Source organism: Tiliqua scincoides, chromosome 8 (genome assembly GCF_035046505.1).
Source record: "Tiliqua scincoides isolate rTilSci1 chromosome 8, rTilSci1.hap2, whole genome shotgun sequence".
Classification (NCBI taxonomy): Eukaryota; Metazoa; Chordata; class Lepidosauria; order Squamata; family Scincidae; genus Tiliqua; species Tiliqua scincoides.
Window position 1 is genome coordinate 15,879,232 of NC_089828.1, and position 18,469 is coordinate 15,897,700.

Genomic DNA, 18,469 nt, shown 5'->3' on the forward strand with positions numbered 1-18,469 from the left:
CTAGATAGGTGTTATGTAGGCTTTAAGTAGGCGTTATGTAGGTGCCGGATAGGCATTAGGCGCTATGTAGGCGCTAAGTAGACATTATGTAGGTGCTAAATAGGTGTTATATAGTGTGTTATGTAGGCGTTATATAGGTGCTTGATAGGTGTTGCATAGGCACTAGATAGGCATTATGTAGGTGTTAGATAGGGCTAGATAGGCGTTAGATAGGTGTTAAATAGGCACTTTCAATACAAGTAAATACTACCTGCATCACAGTGATATGTTTTACGTTTGCAGGGTTGAAGCCTGTGTATTGCACTAGTGTGTAAATGAAAGGATATGTTGCATATTATTTCTGTGTAGGCAATACATTTTACGTTGCATGCAGAGATGCATTTATTCTATGCAAATTATTGTTACTTTGCTTTACAGATAATGAATGCATCTTTTAGAAAAAACCCACATTATTTTCTCTTCCTGAAATTTGGGGGATTTACGAGTATTTGATGTTTCTCCATACTTATCCTTTCATTTTGCCCACCAGTATAGATACCTGACATCATTGCCCCCCTTGAAAAAATAGTTGCGCCCCCCCACCACCTCTACAATCCTGGCTACAGGCCTGCTTTGTTCCTGTCTTTCTTTTTGAATCCAGGGAGTGGATGTCCTGCCAAGTAAACCTCAGAATAATTTCTAAAAGTTCTGTGAATTACTTTAAACCAGTGAATTACTTTAAACCAGTGGTTCTCAAACTTTTAGCACCAGGACCCACTTTCTAGAATGAGAATCTGTCAGGATCCACTGGAAGCCATGTCATAACCAGAAGTGACATAATCAAGCAGGAAAATTTTTAACAATCCCAGGCTGCAATCCTACCCATACTTACCCAGGAGTCTATTTATTATCATTTACTACTATTTACCCATTTACTGTTAAAAGCATATACATAGCAGCCCATTAAAAGTACAGATATGTAACATTCCCCCAAATGCAGTCACATACCATGGTAGCATCAAGTCTGATATATTAAAAACAGAATATTGAAATGAATGGGAACCCATCTGAAATTGGCTCATGACCCACATAGTGGATTCTGACCCACAGTTTGAGAATCACTGCTTTAATCAACTGCAGCTGACTAAAATAACACCACCAGATCTGCATAAAATGGCATTTTCAGGAACATCGCACATGCTGCGCAGATACCTAGTTGGTACTTAGGTCTCAGACTGAGACTTTTATCGATTATTCAGCACCAAATAACAACTGTGTTCCATGTAGTTTGGAATAATAATAATAATTGCAGGGGACCCCAAAAGCTGGCAGACTGGGGGAGAAGGTAGTATTGTGTCCAGTTCTGGTTGCCACATCTCAAAAAGGACATAGTGGAAATGGAAAAGGTGCAGAAGAGAGCGACTAAGATGATTACTGGGCTGGGGCACCTTCCTTATGAGGAAAGGCTACGGCGTTTGGGCCTCTTCAGCCTAGAAAAGAGACGCCTGAGGGGGGACATAATTGAGACATACAAAATTATGCAGGGGAAGGATAAAGTGGATAGAGAGATGCTCTAACATAACACTCTCACATAACACCAGAACCAGGGGACATCCACTAAAATTGAGTGTTGGGAGGGTTAGGACAGACAAAAGAAAATATTTCTTTACTCAGCATATGGTTGGTCTGTGGAACTCCTTGCCGCAGGATGTGGTGATGTGATCTGGACTGGATGCCTTTAAAAGGGGATTGGACAAGTTTCTGGAGGAAATATCCATTATGGGTTACAAGCCATGACGTGTATGTGCAACCTCCTGATTTTAGAAATGGGCAATGTCAGAATGCCAATGCAAGGGAGGGCACCAGAATGAGGCCTCTTGTTATCTGGTGTGCTACCTGGGGCATTTGGCGGGCCACTGTGAGATACAGGAAGCTGGACTAGATGGGCCTATGGCCTGATCCAGTGGGGCTGTTCTTATGTTCTTGGTCTCCCATCCAAGTACTAACCCAGCCATTTTCAACCACTGTGCCGTGGCACACTGGTGTGCTGTGAGTGGTCCACAGGTGTGCTACAGGAATTTGGGGGAAGGTCATTTACTAATAGGGCCAATGGGAGATGTGAGCCCCCACTGGCAGCATGGTGTGCCTTGTCAATTGTCAAAAACCTGGTGTGTGCCTTGATCATTTTAGTGCCTTGTCAGATGAAAAGGGTTGAAAATCACTGTACTAACCAGTACCTGGTCCTGCTTAGCTTCCAAGATCAGAAGTGATTGAGCACGTTCAGGGTTGTATGGCTGTAGATGGGGAAGAAGGTACTTTGATGATGATGGTGGCGGTGTTGATGATGATGATGATGATAATGAATAAAAGCAGTGAATAACAGTGAATAAACAATGTGTACTAATCCCATTCTAAATACAGTATCTTGAAGTACACATAGTGTATTGTGCTGTCTTATTACCTTATCATATAATCAGAGTGTAAAAGCACTACTGCTACTTTACTACTACTCTACTCCCTCCACCACTCTTGCCCCACAGTACAGGATTCCACTGAGAGCCGGAAGTGGCAACTGCATAGAACGCTCCCATGCTTTCCATACCTCTTTGTTATTCCTAGGGCTAGATCCCTCCCACCGTCTCAGGCGCGCCCTGCGCTGCCTGCATTCCCCCCCCCCATGGCGCTAGGTGGCGCTGCAAGGCGCGGATAAGCGCTTCCTCATTCGGTTGCCCGTCTAGCGCTGGGCCGCTTGATAGTCCCCTTCCCGGCATCCTTTGCTCTCTTCGACAGGCCGCCGCCGACATGGTGAGTGGGAGGGCGCGGGAATCCGCATCCATCCGGGCCGGGGGGGTCGTGGAGAACGAAATGGGGGGTGGTCTCGGCACCGTTATGGGGGGCAGTGGTTGGGCCCCTTTTTAGTTCCCTGCTCAGTTCCTTGTATTTGCGAGCGTGAAGCGAAGGCCGCAGGGCTGAGGCCTAGTGAAGTTTATGTGTGTTTGAGGGGGCGGAGGGGACCCCAAAAGCTGGCAGACTGCGGCGGGGGGAAGGCCTCCCATCCAAATACTAATCAGGCCTGACCCTGCTTAGCTTCCAAGATTGGCTGTAGATAGGGAAGAAAGTGCGGTACTGTACTGCTGCCTGATCTCAGGGGGAGGCAGAGGTGGAAAGCCTGGAAGCACTGAGCTCCCTCTTGGCAGCATCACTGCATCTTGACTAGCTATAGGACAGGCAGAAGTCCAACAAGTGAAACTTCCTCTTCTTTTTATACCCCATCTAAGAACATAAGAACAGCCCCACTGGATCAGGCCATAGGCCCATCTAGTCAGGCTTCCTGCATCTCACAGTCACCCACCAAATGCCCCAGGGAGCACACCAGATAACAAGAGACCTGCATCCTGGTGCCTTTCCTTGCACCTCCCTTGCATCTGTATTCATGCCAGGAGTTTCTTTTAGTGCAGTGTTTCTTAACATTCACCCCTCTTGCTGTACCACTTCATATGGTCCACCTGTTGGAGGTACCACTGGAAGTGACTGTTGATGGTGTCATTGCCAGTTATGTCCAGATTGGGAGACGCAACATGACAAGCACCGGTAAGAGGCTCAGGGTGGACAGGAAGGCTTTTTCGAGAGTGCAAAAAGCACATGCTGGAGCTCTGTCCTCCAACTCTAACCTCCTACTGCTGCTTGTTGTGTTGCATTGCTGGTCTTGCTGCCAGGTGGAGGCGGGTCTGGTGGTCCCTTGGGTACCCCTGGACACCACCTCAGGTACTATCAGTAGTGCATTAGTGGAGAAACACTGGTCTCGTGAATTTTTACTGTGTTCAGGTACTAAAGATGCAGGACTCTGACCGGGGGGGGGGGGGGAGAAAAAAACCAAGCCTCTGTCTATAGGTCCTTTATGCAGTTAGCTGCAAGTTGTAAATGAAATGTTTCTAGCTTCTGTCTCACGTGTTTACTGTTGTGTCAGTATCTTGTTAAAATAAAAGAAACTGCTGAAAGGTAGACTGCCTGTACTTCCCTGTCAAAACTGTGTATCCATCTTGTTTGGTTGTGACCCGCTGGGATGTGTCTAGGTCTGTTGGGTGCAGAAAAGCTCCAGCATTGCTTGAGACATCTGCAGGCTGCCTGTGCCTGAAAATGGTGGCTGCCTGTCTTGGAAGAAAGCATAGGCCAGTGTTTCTCAACCAACGTTATTGGTTCCCCCAGTGGTACTTGAGGTGGTGTCTGGTGGTACTTGCTGGACACCTGCTGCCCAACAGCGAGACCAAGAACATGACACAACAAACATTGGTAAGAGGCTTGGCTCAGCAGGCAGAGCTCCAAAGCATGCTTTTCCATGCTTGAAAAAGCCCTCCTGTCCAGCCTGAGCCTCTTACTGGTGTTTGTCATGTTGCATCTGGCCTCTCAACCCAGAAGTGTCTGGCGAAGCCAGAGGTCAAATGTTGTAGAAAGTCAACATTTGTTGTACAAGGTCACGTTTTAGAAAAGGAATTCCTGAAATAATTCCCCTCTTCAGCAGCTTCTTTTTCATCCTTAGCAAGCCTCAATACATTAGCAAGCCTCAATACACATTCCTTTCTGCTCTAATGAAGAGTGAGTTATGTGTAGTCCAATAACTTTTAAAAGATGTGTTACCACCTCGCACCCCACCTTTTGCACTGACGACATGTAGGTCCCACCATGTTGGCTTGAGTGCCAGCAGCAGGAATGCAAGTAGAACTGATAGATTCCCCCACCCATTAGGCACGTATCCAAGATGAGTAAAATAGCAGAGTTAGGAGTCCACCTGATATGCTGTAATAAGATTGCCATTGGGAGTGCACCACCAGTTGTGTTCAAGGGTGTTGCTATGGTCAGTCCTCCTTAAAAATAAATATTGGAACAATAAATAAATATTGAAATAATAAATTAGAGGAATTTAATATTTGAGGTAATAGCGCTGATTCCATGAGAAACTTGGTAAACATCTTCCTTCTATTGCAGCACTTAATAACTCCCATTTAAGGGCTTTGTGTGAATTTTTTAAAGAGCTGATAGATTAATACTTACGTGTGCTTGTCAAATAATTGTGACCATGCAGTCTTGAAGGGGATTGTGCAGAGAGTGTTTCTGTTGATGCCACCTGTTTTGAACCCTTTTTGAGAATTGGAGCTGTATCACATGTCATTTGCACAGTAAGCCAGGTGAAAGGGAAGCTGCCCTCCCATCTTCATTCTTGGGTCATGTTTGTGCTTTCACCAGGACAGAACTGTAGCTCTCTTAAGGACACAATCCTAACCAACTTTCTGACACAGAGTCAGAAACATGTCTGAGGTAAGGGAACAAACATTGCTTTACCTTGAGGTCTCCATGACTGCCCCCCAACTGCAGGATGCAGCACATGCCCCACTGGCACAGCTATGCCAGTGCTGGAAAGTTGGTTAGAATTGCACTGTAAGTCACTTGTGGGCTGAAAGAGCTTTTGGACTTAGCTGATGTGCTCCTTTTCTTCTTTGAACTTTCTAGGGACGTGTGCGCACAAAGACGGTGAAAAAGGCCGCCCGGGTCATAATTGAAAAATACTACACTCGCCTTGGGAATGACTTTCACACGAACAAGCGAGTATGTGAGGAGATTGCCATCATCCCTAGCAAAAAGCTACGCAACAAGATTGCTGGGTAGGTGACTTTATTTTGACCCCCTTGTGCATGCTGGTGGCTTTATGGGACACTTCCAACCACTGGGGTTGTGATGTCCCTTTAGAGCCTGCATTCGAAAGTGATTTTGGTCTTGTCTGTGGCCTGATCATTGATAGTGCAGGAAGAGCATTCTTGACAGCATTTCCCGTGTTTGGAGGGTCTGTTCTTGTCTCTGCCAAACCCTGAGCTTTTCAGACACTACTCCTTGTGCTTTTTAACTCACTAGAAGATTTGAACAGTGATGGCAGACCTCAGACCTGCCACACTTAGCTGCAGAGACACTTATCTGCAGTTGTTAGTTTAGGATTGAGTGTGGTAAAGTCAGTCCTTGATTGGGCATATGGGATGTTTGCAACTTTGGTCTCAGTGTGTCTTTAGTTCTTCTTAATAGGGGCTAGAGAGAGTTGCAGTCAGACATTGACATTCCTCAGGTGCTCTGTTTCTGCAGGTATGTCACCCATTTGATGAAACGTATTCAGAGAGGACCAGTTAGGGGTATCTCCATCAAACTGCAGGAAGAGGAAAGAGAGAGAAGGGATAACTACGTCCCTGAGGTAAGTTTGCAAGCCTAGATGGGCTTCTTGGTGTGGTGGGAGCCTCCTTTCAATCAAGAAGGTCTGGGATTAATAGTCTCTTTTCCTGCATTCATTGGAAAAACTGCACATATCCTTTGAAACAACCCCATGCCTGGTCTGGTATTCATTGCATGCCCAGCATCTTCAAGACCTACCACCAGCTTAGCAAAAGGAGTTGTGTGACCCAGTCTTGCTGCTGGCTGCTCTGTGGTCAGGAAATGTTTTTTCTTGCATAGAAACTGGGGCACATAATCCTTTCATTTCATTTAACCTTTATTGGCATAAGCAATATCCAATAAATGACAACATTATCAACATAAAAAACTTACAATAAACAGAGGGACAGCCAAGGTTGAACCACTCATGGGCACATAATCGCTTGTGAGAATGGACTAAGACCATTGTGGGGCTGGTAATATTGTGTGAAACTTGGATCTGAGACACCTGGATACTTGATCTTGGGCTGCTCACGAATTTCTTATCCATGGTTACCCATCTGTAAAATGAGAGGGCTAATGGCAAATTCGAGTCTTTATGTTTGATGGGTAGCATCATTCTCCCAAGAACTGAATTTGATTAAGGAAGTTGAGGATTTGTTCCCAAAAAGGCTATCTGTTGTTGTGTGGAAGTTCCAGCTATGGAGCTCAGAAGCTAGTTTCCCACAGAACAGGGTCCTTGTTTGCTGTAACATACCAAGTTAGAGTTCCCTCACTAAACCTGCATTCGAAAGTGATAATGGCCTTTCTCTTGTGGCCTTGTCATTGATAGTGCAGGAAGACTATTCCTGAAAGCATTTCCCGTGTTTGGGGGGCATATTTCCATCCCTTCCAAACCCTGAGCTTTTCAGACACTTGACGTTCTGCCCTTGACGTTGCTGTAGGAAGCCTGCTTGCCACTGATAAGATACTGAGAAATACTTTCCCCCCTTAATGTAAGGGGCCTTTTTGTTGACCGGCACATTTTCCCCTGTGTGATCACAAAGACCTTGACTGAACTTCTTATTCTCGATATTCACAGATGTAGATGACTGGCAGGTACTCTCTGATAGAGCCATGATGTGTCAGAACATCTTGTGTGCATAACCTCTCTGTAAAACACACCAACCTCTTTCTGATGACTCTTCTGCTGGTTTAGCTAAATTCTAGTCCGGGGTTCTGAGTAGATTACAGTAGAATACTGACTACTATTTCACTTCCTTAGAGGCCCTGCCAATCTTTCCGAGGTATCTTGCAGCTAAAGGAGAAAAGGGCTGGTATTCATTAAGAGTGCCTACAGAAATGAGGCTAGGGACTTGTCTTTCTGCCATATGAAGCAGTACAATTCATTTGTCCTATTTAGAGTCATTAATGCACAAGGAGTCTGGTTGCCCTGACCTAGTAAAAAATGTGGCATGGAAAAGGTTAATGAAGTGGCACTGGGGAATCTATCATATTCTGTAGTTTCAAAACAAATCAAGACAGGGACTGCTTCTAGTGGTTTAAATGCTGCTTCTGATGGAGTCGTTCCCCCCTCCCTATTAGTGTACAGCACACTGCAGGTGGGTCCTGTTTATCTGCGGATTCGGGACCTGCAGATTTGACCCGCTATGGGTCCCAGACCCATGGCTGAGGATCCACTGAATCTTCCAGATGCAACTGGAATGCAACTCTGGTTGCATCCAGAGGGTATTTGAAGGCCTGGGGAGGCTGTACTCTGCCTTTCCAAAGTTCAGAAAGGCCCCCAAAAGAGCTCTTCTAGTTTTCACCAGAGGAGGTCTGGGTGTCCTGACCTTTGAATTTCATTTTGGCATCTGTTGGTGTTCTGGAAATGGAACCCCAATGGATGCCAAAGCGCCACTTGTGTATGATTTTTTGGGGCCAAGGTAGTATATGATTTTTGGGGGCCATGGTAGTGAGATTGTCAAAACTAGTGGTGTTTTTCCTACTCACTAGTGTGTCTCCATGTTTTGAGGACTGCTGTTCTTACATGAATACAGTGGCACTTTGGCTCCTCCCTAATATTGTAGTAGCATTTAACTTAAGTATGTCTGAGGTGTGTACTTTTCCTGATGGTCTCTGCTAGCAATAATCTGCCAAAATTTAGTATTACACCAATTTAGTATTTTAAAACTCTCCTGAAAGTGTTTCATCCATGTGCTTCAGAGACCCAGAATCTAGTTGTTTATTGCAACAGTAGATGCCTGAGCACCTGAGTGTTAGAGCTATTTGAAATTGCTAGACGCAGATAGTTGTATTTGTTTTTGGCAGCCTTCAGGTTAGCTTGCACAAAGCAACACCTTTCTGGCTATGACACAAGGGTCTGTTTGGTGTGTGATGACGCTATTTTCTGTGCCTGCTTTCCCTGTCCAGTACTATTCATCTGACCCTAGTGTGTAACTGATAATGATAAGTTTTTGTGAAGAAGATGCACCCTTCTGCTTCCTCTGGAGTTTTGTGGCCCAGCCTAAAAAGCATCACAGTGCAAAGAGATCTGAGCTGAGGCTGTAGCTGCAGTTGGGTATTAGTGCCCTTCTCAGCCAGACATCAAATTGGGAAAAGTGGCAAATTATTCATGCCTTAATCTGTTATGACCTCAGGCCTACAAGTTTGTATTGTGTTGGTATTGTATTGTGTTGGTATTGTACTGTTGAGTCTTTCTGTCTGCATCTAGTGAAGCCTCAACATCTTGGCTCTTAGTGGTTTTCAGCATTTTTAGGTGTTATTTTTAGTCCTTTGACAATGCCCTATACAGGTTGAGCCTACTTATCCGTGGATTTTTGATCCACGGATTTGGCTCAACGGGGGTCCTCTGGTCCCTCGTTGAACCACATTCGGCCCAACATGAAGCCTCCAGAGGCTCTTCTGAAACCTGTAGAGGAAGGCCTGTGCTCTTCTAGGACCTCTGGAGGGCATTCTGAGGGTTGTGGAGGCTGTGCGCACTGCGGGGTCCATGGGCCTCAGAACAGCTCGATGCGACCAGAGTAAGGCACCTTTGGTGCTCAGTGGACCCCGAAATCAGTGTCATTTGAGATCACCTGGAATTTGGTATCCATGAGAGGTCCAGGAACGGAAGCCTCACAGATAACGAGGGTCCACCTGTATAGATAAGGGTGAAACATCAGGAATAGCTAGACTTGGTGACTATGGCCTTGAAACCCATAAAAGGAACCTTTCACTCTACGATGGTGTGGCTTTAGCCACAAGAGCCTCAGGTAAAAACTCCACTGTGAGAACGTTCTTGAGCTACTGTGTGTAGGAGATTTTATAATAATGCTGGCATACACTTAAGAGCTTTTCTCCAGCTTTTCTCCAGTGTTTTTGAAATCCGGTTTCAAACAAGCCCAGCAGAGCCAGAGCTCTAAGTGTGACACACACCAGCTCTGTATTGTACAGATCTGTGTTGGACTTCAAGCACAACACATACATGAAGACCACCAAATGACTCTGCCTCTTTCCCCATAAGGTCTCTGCCCTGGATCAGGAGATCATCGAGGTGGACCCAGACACCAAGGAAATGTTGAAGTTACTGGTGAGTGGGGAACTGGCGTAGCTGCCAAGAGGACTCTTCTGTGACCAGCCACTTCTTGAGAATCTCTGCCAGTGTGGCATCCTTCAGCTTTTATAGGTAGCAGTAGCTACAGTAGTAGTGCTGGAAGCAGTCTTTGGAGAGACCTTTCTAGCATGCTGTAGTCTAGACTGGTCACTAGGTCTGATAGTTAAAGCCTTACTGCTTGGAGATTGCCAGTATGTGCTCCAGAAACTTGGAATCTGGTTATTTAATAAAACAGTGGGTCCTTTCACACTAAGAATTTGATGTGGTGAGGCCACAGCTCGGTGGTCAAGCTCTCCATCTGCTTTGCATCCTAAAGGTCCCAGGTTCAATCCCTGGTATTGTGCAGGTTTGACTGGGAAAGCCTCCTAGAGGGTGCCCCAGAGATATTAGCTGAGTCAGTGAAGACAGTCCTGACACAAATGAATCTATTATATATGGCTGCTTCATATGTTTGTCAAGGTTAATTTGGAATTACTTGATGCAGATAGTTAATTGTTTTTAAGATTAGCCTGGATGAGGACATACTTTGGTGTTTGATGGCTAAGTGTTCTCTGTTTTTTTCCCCCAGGACTTTGGCAGCCTTGCCAATCTGCAGGTCACACAGCCCACTGTAGGGATGAACTTCAAAACCCCAAGAGGTGCCATCTGAAGCCATTGCTGTACTGTCACTTTTACAATAAATATGTAGAAACAAAACCCTTGGGCTACTGTGTTTTGCACCTTTGCATTGTCTATGTTTTGGGTATAGTGGTGTATGGAGAGACTTTGCTGTGACTGCTTATCCAGGCTAAGATCATGTTTGGAAAGGCAGGTGAAATCTTAGTAGTGCTGCTGCTGCTGCTGTATTCAGCAGGAGTGACCACCAGGGGGTGGTGAAGACACTTTCCTCATTCCTGATACTCTGTAAAGAAAAGTAGGTACATGTAGCTGAAATTGCATGTATCAGCCTCCACTTTCCTTCTTTTTCTCTGGTTTCCACTAGTGTCAATATTTAGATTGTACAACCCTCAGGGCTTACCACATTCTTTGAATAGTGCCATGTACATTAATGATGGGTGGTTGATGTTAACAGCAGCAACTTCAGACTGGAAATAGATTTTGAACTTCGTGAGTCCATCTTTGAAGGTGCAGACAGGCTCTTGGCACTGACCTAGATCAGCAGGTGCCAAACCCTGACCCGCAGGCTGGATCCGGTGCCTGGAAAAAGCCTTCCTGGTCCAGGGCAGTGCTTACTGTTCTGTGCTGCTGCCTCTTATCTTTCCAGCTGATCTTATCAGAGTCACGCTGGACAGCTGCTTCTACTGCCCATCGCTCCAGCAGGCTTTGCATTCCAATTTTGGATGTACCAGCTGCCTGCTGCAACTTTCTGACAAGATCAGCTGCAAAGAGACAGTAGCACAGAATGGTAAGCACCACACGGGACGGGGAAGGCTTTTTCCCTATGCATCGGCCTGTGGTTTTAAGATAGCTGACCTAAAGGAAAACTTATAGATTTCGCTTTATTTTCATTGCTTCATATTTTATAGCCTTGTTAAAACAGGCCCATTCCCTTATCCCCTGTACCCATCTCTAGAATGATAGAGCGGAAATATCTAATTAGTAGGGCTGTAACATTTACTGGTTAGATTGACTGAAAAACAATTTTGGTCAGCTATAAAAAGATGCCCCCAATTAATAGGTCAGAAATCATTGCTGGAACAAGTTCTTGTAAGCTGCAGATGGAGAGCTTATCTCAAGAGGTATGTCATTCTGCCTGAGAAAACGGGGAACATCACTTCTCAGAAGATACATGCATTGCAGCAGAATGATTTTTTTCTTAAATCAATAGATCCATTTAATCATAAGATTTCTTTAACCAGATGACAGTTGTACTTCCTACTAGGTCACCTATATGAAACAGCCTGTAAGGAAAAGTGACACTTATAGTCTGAGTTCACACTTGCCACAGTTGTAGTGAAGTAGTAGACAATTTAGGGTAGAGGGAGAGAATTGGGGATGGGACTTGCCCATCTTATAAAGAGAGCACCCTTGGACCCTGTTCTGTGTTGGGGTGTTGTGCTTTTCATTCCCTTCTATTTTGCTCCTCCGAGAAAAGCGTCCATAGTGCGTGTTCCTGGCCTGCACAAAGCTGCCTGTCTTTCCTACAGTTGCATATGAATGAGTTCATCCTCAGTGTGTTTATAGTAATTGTTGTGGAGCCAGCCTAAGAATGACTGGTGAGTCCCCTGAGTGCCATGTACCTTGGGGGAGGAAGGTAAGAGCTCTGTGATAGTAAATTATTATATGATACTGTACTTGTTTACTCTGATTCTGTCAGTTGACTTCATTGGATGATCCTAGGTTCTGTATTTGATTTTTGCTTTTAAATTATCAGCAGCGTGGAAGGAATAACTATGGAGACATTTTTATCAGAGCAAGGATATTAAACATGCCAGTGGGCCGAATGTGGCCCCTGCAAGCAATTTATTTGCCCCCTGTTATGATTGGGCTCTCCCAGCTTGATAATTGGGCTCTCTTATATTTTGAAAATGTCAACAAGATTTGCACATTTTCTGTGATTTCCAGCTAATGAATTTCTAGATGAGAACAAAATGCTTATTTATGGCCATCATCTGCTTAGTGATGTTCCTTTGGCCTTCTACAGGCACCATGAATGCTAATTTCAGCCTTCTGTATGAAACAAGTTCGACATCCCTGTAATAGAGCAAGAAGGTTGGAGGCTGGGGAACCTATAGGCTATGCCAATTCCTTTTCTTGGTCTGTGGGGCTTCCTCAGCTCATCTTTTCCCTCCATGGGTCACAAACAGCAATCTGGGTTTTCTGTGATTGCAGAAAGCAGCCCACTCCTGTATTCTTTACCTCAGTGGTTCTCATACATTTAGCACCAGGACCCACTTTTTAGAATGAGAATATGTCAGGACCCACCAGAAGTGATGGCATGACGTGAAGTGACCATCAAGCCGGAAAATTTTTAACAATCCTAGGCTGCAATCCTACCCACACTTACCCAGGAATAAGTCCCATTTACTATCACTGTTGAAAGGATATACAGAGTAGCCTGTTCAAAGTACAGGTCTGTAACATTTCCCCAATTGCAGTCACATACCATGATACCTTCAAGTCTAATATATTAAAAACAAAATACGGCAATGAATGGGGACCCACCTGAAATTGGCTCACAACCCACCTAGTAGGTCCCAACCCACAGTTTGAGAAACACTGCTCTACCTGTTAGCTGTCATCCCTTTCCCCAAGGGCATCATCAGAACCAGCTGGTTAGTGATGTTTCCAAGGCTACACTGGCAAGGTTAGTGAGATTTCAGCAAGGCTCCAACCCAGGATGCAGCATTGCATGGTGAAATCTCCCCTCACTTGGTGACTACCAGCTGCAGGAGTAGAGGGTGAAGTGTGTGCTGTCACATCTAGCCCACAGTCCTTGACATGGCTGTCTACAGGAGATCGCTGTGCCGTGGTACACTGGTGAGCCGCGAATGGTCTGCAGGTGTGCTGCGGGAATTTGGGATAGGGTCATTTATTAATAGGGCCATTGGGGGATGTGCGCCCCCACCCCAAACAGCATGGTGTGCCTTGTCCATTGTCAAAAAAACTGATGGTGTGCCTTGCCAATTTTAGTCCCTTGTCAGTGTGCCGTGAGGCAAAAAAGGTTGAAAATCACTGCTTTAACTAGACAGCAAGTCCAGTGGGATCCAGACTGTCCGCTGTCTGAGTCTGATCTTGTTGCATGTTATGTAGGACCTTGGGTGTTTTGCAACATTCTGTGGGTTGGGTGTGATATTCCACTGAGGTCTTCCAGCTGTACCCCAAAGGCAGACATTGGAATTGGGCTCAGCAAGTCATCAGAATAGAGGGAGACTCATTTCAGCCAAATGCAGCAAAACAAAGTAGATCACCCATATCTCATCACCTCACCCTCGATCTTTGATATCATTTTAGTGGGAGAAAAGGAAAAATGGTCAGGCGCAAGTGCTGACAACAGGCACCCTTATCGAGTCCAAAACATGTTCCTTCGTCACCTTCCTCCACAAGGAAAGGTTAGATTTGGCCATGGCTCCCGGCCAGCCTACCTTACAGTGCAAGACCCCAATCTGGCCCAACCCCTGTGCACTCTAATCCCATCTTCACCAAAGAGGTTCCTGTCAGTCAAATGAGGTATGGTCCTAATATAGTGGCCAGTTAGTTAGTTGGCAACCTTCAGTCTCGAAAGACTATGGTATTATAGTGGCCAAGCAATACAGGTATGCTTTAACTTTGCTGGGGCAGAAAAAGCTTTGGCTTAGTGATGCTGTTAAGCCTGTTCCCAAGTTTGACCTGCCTGCTTTCTAAAATGCTGTGCCAATACCATTAAGCTGTTTGGTCTTAGATGTAATTTTTTTCGAACAAACACTAACATGCCCAGGACAAAGGAAAAAAAAAAGTCAATGCATTTAAATTGAGCTGAGCTTTCAGCCAAATAGCCATGCCCCTAGCTGGGTAAAGTCTACTGCTATCCCCACTACACTGACTTATAACTGGCCAATTCTGGACATTCCTGGAAAGTATTAATACCATTCAACTGTTCTGCCTGATCGCCTTCCCAGCCCTAAATAGAATTTTTTCACCCTCATCCACAAAAATGGCAGGACTAGAACACGTAGTTCTCCCACATTCATTTTGCAGTGATAGCCTGCCTTTCTTTTGTGGAATGCAAAGCAGTGACCAAACTGCCAGGTCTGGCACTACTAAACTGTGAGAAGGTGGGTCTATCACAGGCCCTCAGTACTTGCCCTGCCCTGCTTTTGACATTTGAATAAGGTGTGTTTGTAGTATAACCATTTATCTGGTTGCATATCTGATGACTTAAAGCAGGGTATGAGATTTCTGCAACCGATCAGGACAATGCCCTTCTAGGGGAGCCTGAAGTCCAGCTGCCCAAACACCTCTTATGCCCTCTAGAAGTGAATGACTGTCTTTGAAAATGATGGATGTCTTTGCTTCCTTTTACAGCTTGCTCCAGGCTGAGGAAACTAGTGCCCTCAGGAAAAATGCTGAGTACTGCAGTGTGGTCATCTCTGCTAAAAACCATTAGGTGGGAGCAGAACCTTGAAGAGGCCTTGTTGAATGGAGCGTAGTTAGTATTACATTTAGTACTATAACATGCCAGCACCAGTAATATTCCTCTTGGAACAGCCCCAGCAGCATCTTAAGGCAGAAGGTGATGAGTGTTTTGCTAACAAGCCAGCTCTCCCTCTCAGTGCCTGACTAGAAGGAGGACTTAGCTAAAGATCTCTTGGGCTGTTGCATTGAGCTTTGCCTCCAGATGGCAGCAGAGGCATATGCAGGATTTGTCTGGAGTTTAGAAGACACTTGAGAGACTTTCTAGAGAAGTGGGGGAGAAATAGGCCTCCCAAAATCTTTCTGCAGCCCTCCAGTTCCAAGTTACTGGAGGGCTTGGTCAAAGAGGGCTTGGTCAAAGTCCATCTGAAAGGGCTACAACTGGGCTTGGTATATTAAGTAGTTTTCTAGGTGAATGATTAAATGAATTATTCACTAGTTGAGCATAGCAGTTTAGACTTCTCAGAGGCTGGGGGGGGGCACAAGCTTCTACCTTTAAAGAAAGATAGTACAGACCAACACAGTCAGAGCTGCAGCCCCAGCAGAAACATGTAACTTCATATAAGCACACAATTCTGGGCAGCTGCATACATAATTCTCTACCAATGAATGGGCACGTGTAGGGAACATGCTGCCACTGTGACCTACTTTGATTTTGAAGGCTGTATGCACACATGCCCCAGACCCCCTATGTAAGCCCATGGTTGTGAATTATTCAAGCCCAGTCCATGTTAATGCAACATTTAAACAATTATCTTCTATAATTCAGAGGGCAGGGTGCTCCTACTGTTGGTTCCAGCTGTTCCCCAGGGACCATTCATGCTTAGGTGAGCAGAGCTGAATAATGTGACTGGTTTTGGTAGGCAGCAAAGCAGGAGGAAGTGGGATGTGAAGAGGGAACACAACTCAACTGTAATCGAAAAAGGTGTAAGTGAGGAAAGATGGCCATGAAGGCAAAAGGACAAAGGGGGTAGTGCTCTGTACTTTTCAAACAAGTAAAAAGCATGACGGGATCCCCTGAAAAGGACAGGCACAGGATATGGTCTCTCTGCCAAGATCACGACTGCACAACTAGGAACCTAGCTTCTACAAGTATGTAAGGGCACAGACCCAATGTGTCTAACAAGCACAGCCACAGTTATGAATGACCAACAAGTTGGAAAAGCATAGCAAACAAATAATTTCAGATATATCACCTATGCCCAGAAAAGCACATAGTTCTGTGCAAGGGAACTGCTCATGGGAGATGGGCACAATCTCACTGTTCATTCACAGAGAGGGGCATTTCTAAACCAATGTACCCCTCCTACTAGTTATTCTAGTTGCCTGCAGCGTAGCTCTAGCTACTAGGAGATCCTCCCATTTCTGCCCAGCCACAAATGTACACATTTGATCCCTGTTGCATATATGCAACAGTGGGCAGAAATGGCTTAAGTAGCCATTTCAACATAACTATTAACTTAAAGCCATGCCTTTAAGAAAATGGCTATGTAATGGAGTAGGTACATTGGGACACAGCTGTAGAACCTGAGAAGGATCTGCCTTTTGATCAGTTGGCTGCCTTAATAGCCCACCCTTTCCCTATCTCAGAATTCAAGGCAACATGGAGTTGCCAGGCCTGTGTCAAACAGGTTTAGTCAACTTGGAAGCAGAAGCTACAGAAGTGAAATATCACTGGCCTCTATGGCCCTACAAGCTAAATACAGTAGCTACAGGCAGGAAGACTTCAGGACAAAGGCTCAAGCCATCATTGGTCTCAAACAGCTGCCTTAGTGAAGGTCTGAACTATTTGCCTACATTACAGAAATTATCAACTGGTCAGAGGAAATGGATTCCCTGCGCCCTTACTGTTGCCAAGACTTATACTGAAAGTCTGGAAAGAGATGGAAGAACTCTAAAGTATGAATCAGTTGTTTATAGTAGACAATTTTGTATGGATAAGTTCATGAAGATCTGGAAACCTTTTAATATTCATCTATAAGAGTTTTATTTCCATTATACTTTTTTCCATTTTTCTTTTTTCTCCTTTATTATAGCATATTTACAGTGTGTTGAGATCTTATTACTGTATTTTTATTCTTTAGTATAGGTCAGGGGTGTCCAAAGTTTTCGGCAGGAGGGCCACATCATCTCTCTGACACTGTGTCAGGGGCCAGGGAAAAAAGAATTAATTTACATTTAAAATTTGAATAAATTTACATAAGTTTACATAAATTAATATACTAGAGGTGGAACTTATATGAATGAATGAAGGTTTTGCAATAGCTCAAGTTCTATAAAAAGCCTTACACAAATCAAGGCTGGTCTTTTTTGTTGGCGCTACTGCATCACAGATGTGAAACAGCAAGCAGTGGAGGGAGCCCACAGCTCACGCGAGAGGTCAAACAGTTGCCCTCATGCTGAGAGCAGTTGCGTCTGGCCAGTGCAGGCTCCAGAAAGTTTCCGGAGGACCAGAGGCTCATTGGAGTCTGGGGTCTCCCTGAGGGTCGCCCTGGGTGTCCTCAAGGGCCACAAGTGACCCCAGGGTTGGGGTTTGGGCACCCCTGCTATAGGTTAACAAAAACCTAGGTTGTGTACTTACCCATGATTGCAGAAGGTTTGGAAACATTTACTCTAGCAGATAGAGTAGAATCCATTTTATATCTACACCTAACAATCCCAGAGGTTTAATACAATTAAGGCTAGAGGATATTACTATAACAATGCTAATGGTTCCTAACCCATAGATGGCTCTGTGCATGAAGGCTATGCAGCCATCTCATTTTCTCAACGCTCAAGCTCATAGACATGCAAGCACTAGAACAGGGAAAGGCATTTTTGCTTTGCCAACTCTTAGCACAGGAGGACATGGAAAAAGCCTTCACCATGCCCTACTTCAAAAATCGTCAGCTGCCCATATTTGAAATGGAAGAACCCACAGGAAGTCTGAGCTGAAGTGCCTGTACAAGCTCAACCCAATATAAACAGAGCTTGGCTTAGAATGGAGGCTATTAAAGGAAGGGACAAGACTTCAGCTTCTAAGCTAGAACCCAATACAACATTACTGTGACTTCTGAAGCCTCAGAGCACAGGGGAGATAACTCAGAGAACTGAATGCTCTTTCATATAACCCCTCCCCCAAAGAGAATTAGGACAATCTTGCCAACATGCCAGTCTTCTAAATGGTATGATACTTTTAGAATGGTATGATACCACAAAGGCATGCAAGCCCCAACTTTCAGTCAGAGGTGGTACAACTCAGCAAAGGTTTATTTTCTCTCCAACAAGGCCTTAGCAGGATCAAGGCATCAGATAGGTACAATACCCAGTCCAATTTGTGAACCATTTATAGCATTTGCTCTTAGATCAATAGTTCGCAAACCCCTTCATGACCCACCTTGAAGTTCATGGCAAGTCCCAGGCCTGCTGTGACCAAGAAGCTGCAGGGCAATATAGTAGTCAACCCAGAAGTTGGCTGCACTGCACTGAGTTTCTCACACTGTGTCACGACCTACCAGCACAGCTCAGTTTGAGAAATGTAATGTGGCCAGTGTTGTGGGTTGTGAGCCAGAAGCAACTTCTGGGTCACATATGCACCATATTGCCTTGCCAATT

At 45.0% G+C, this 18,469-nt stretch overlaps 1 protein-coding gene and 2 non-coding genes across 3 annotated transcripts; all 3 read left to right on the forward strand.

The window, feature by feature from the left end:
• Nucleotides 1-2,663: 2,663 nt before the first annotated feature.
• Nucleotides 2,664-10,459, forward strand: RPS17 (ribosomal protein S17). The gene is made up of 5 exons (XM_066635422.1): nt 2,664-2,784; nt 5,485-5,636; nt 6,106-6,211; nt 9,674-9,739; nt 10,332-10,459. The coding sequence occupies exons 1-5, from the start codon at nt 2,782-2,784 to the stop codon at nt 10,410-10,412; spliced, it is 408 nt and encodes a 135-aa protein (XP_066491519.1). The 5' UTR covers nt 2,664-2,781; the 3' UTR covers nt 10,413-10,459.
• LOC136659592 (small nucleolar RNA SNORA71) lies at nt 5,723-5,855 on the forward strand. The gene has a single exon (XR_010794860.1). It is a non-coding gene; the product is annotated as a small nucleolar RNA SNORA71 (small nucleolar RNA).
• On the forward strand, nt 6,948-7,082 carry LOC136659591 (small nucleolar RNA SNORA71). Its single transcript, XR_010794859.1, has one exon. It is a non-coding gene; the product is annotated as a small nucleolar RNA SNORA71 (small nucleolar RNA).
• Nucleotides 10,460-18,469: the final 8,010 nt, after the last annotated feature.

Bases quoted from the DNA above. Each gene is read 5' to 3' on its own strand.
- RPS17 (XM_066635422.1), top strand. The intron at 6,212-9,673 runs GTAAGTTTGCAA...TTTCCCCATAAG, and splicing joins GGGATAACTACGTCCCTGAG to GTCTCTGCCCTGGATCAGGA. The intron at 9,740-10,331 runs GTGAGTGGGGAA...TTTTTCCCCCAG, and splicing joins AGGAAATGTTGAAGTTACTG to GACTTTGGCAGCCTTGCCAA.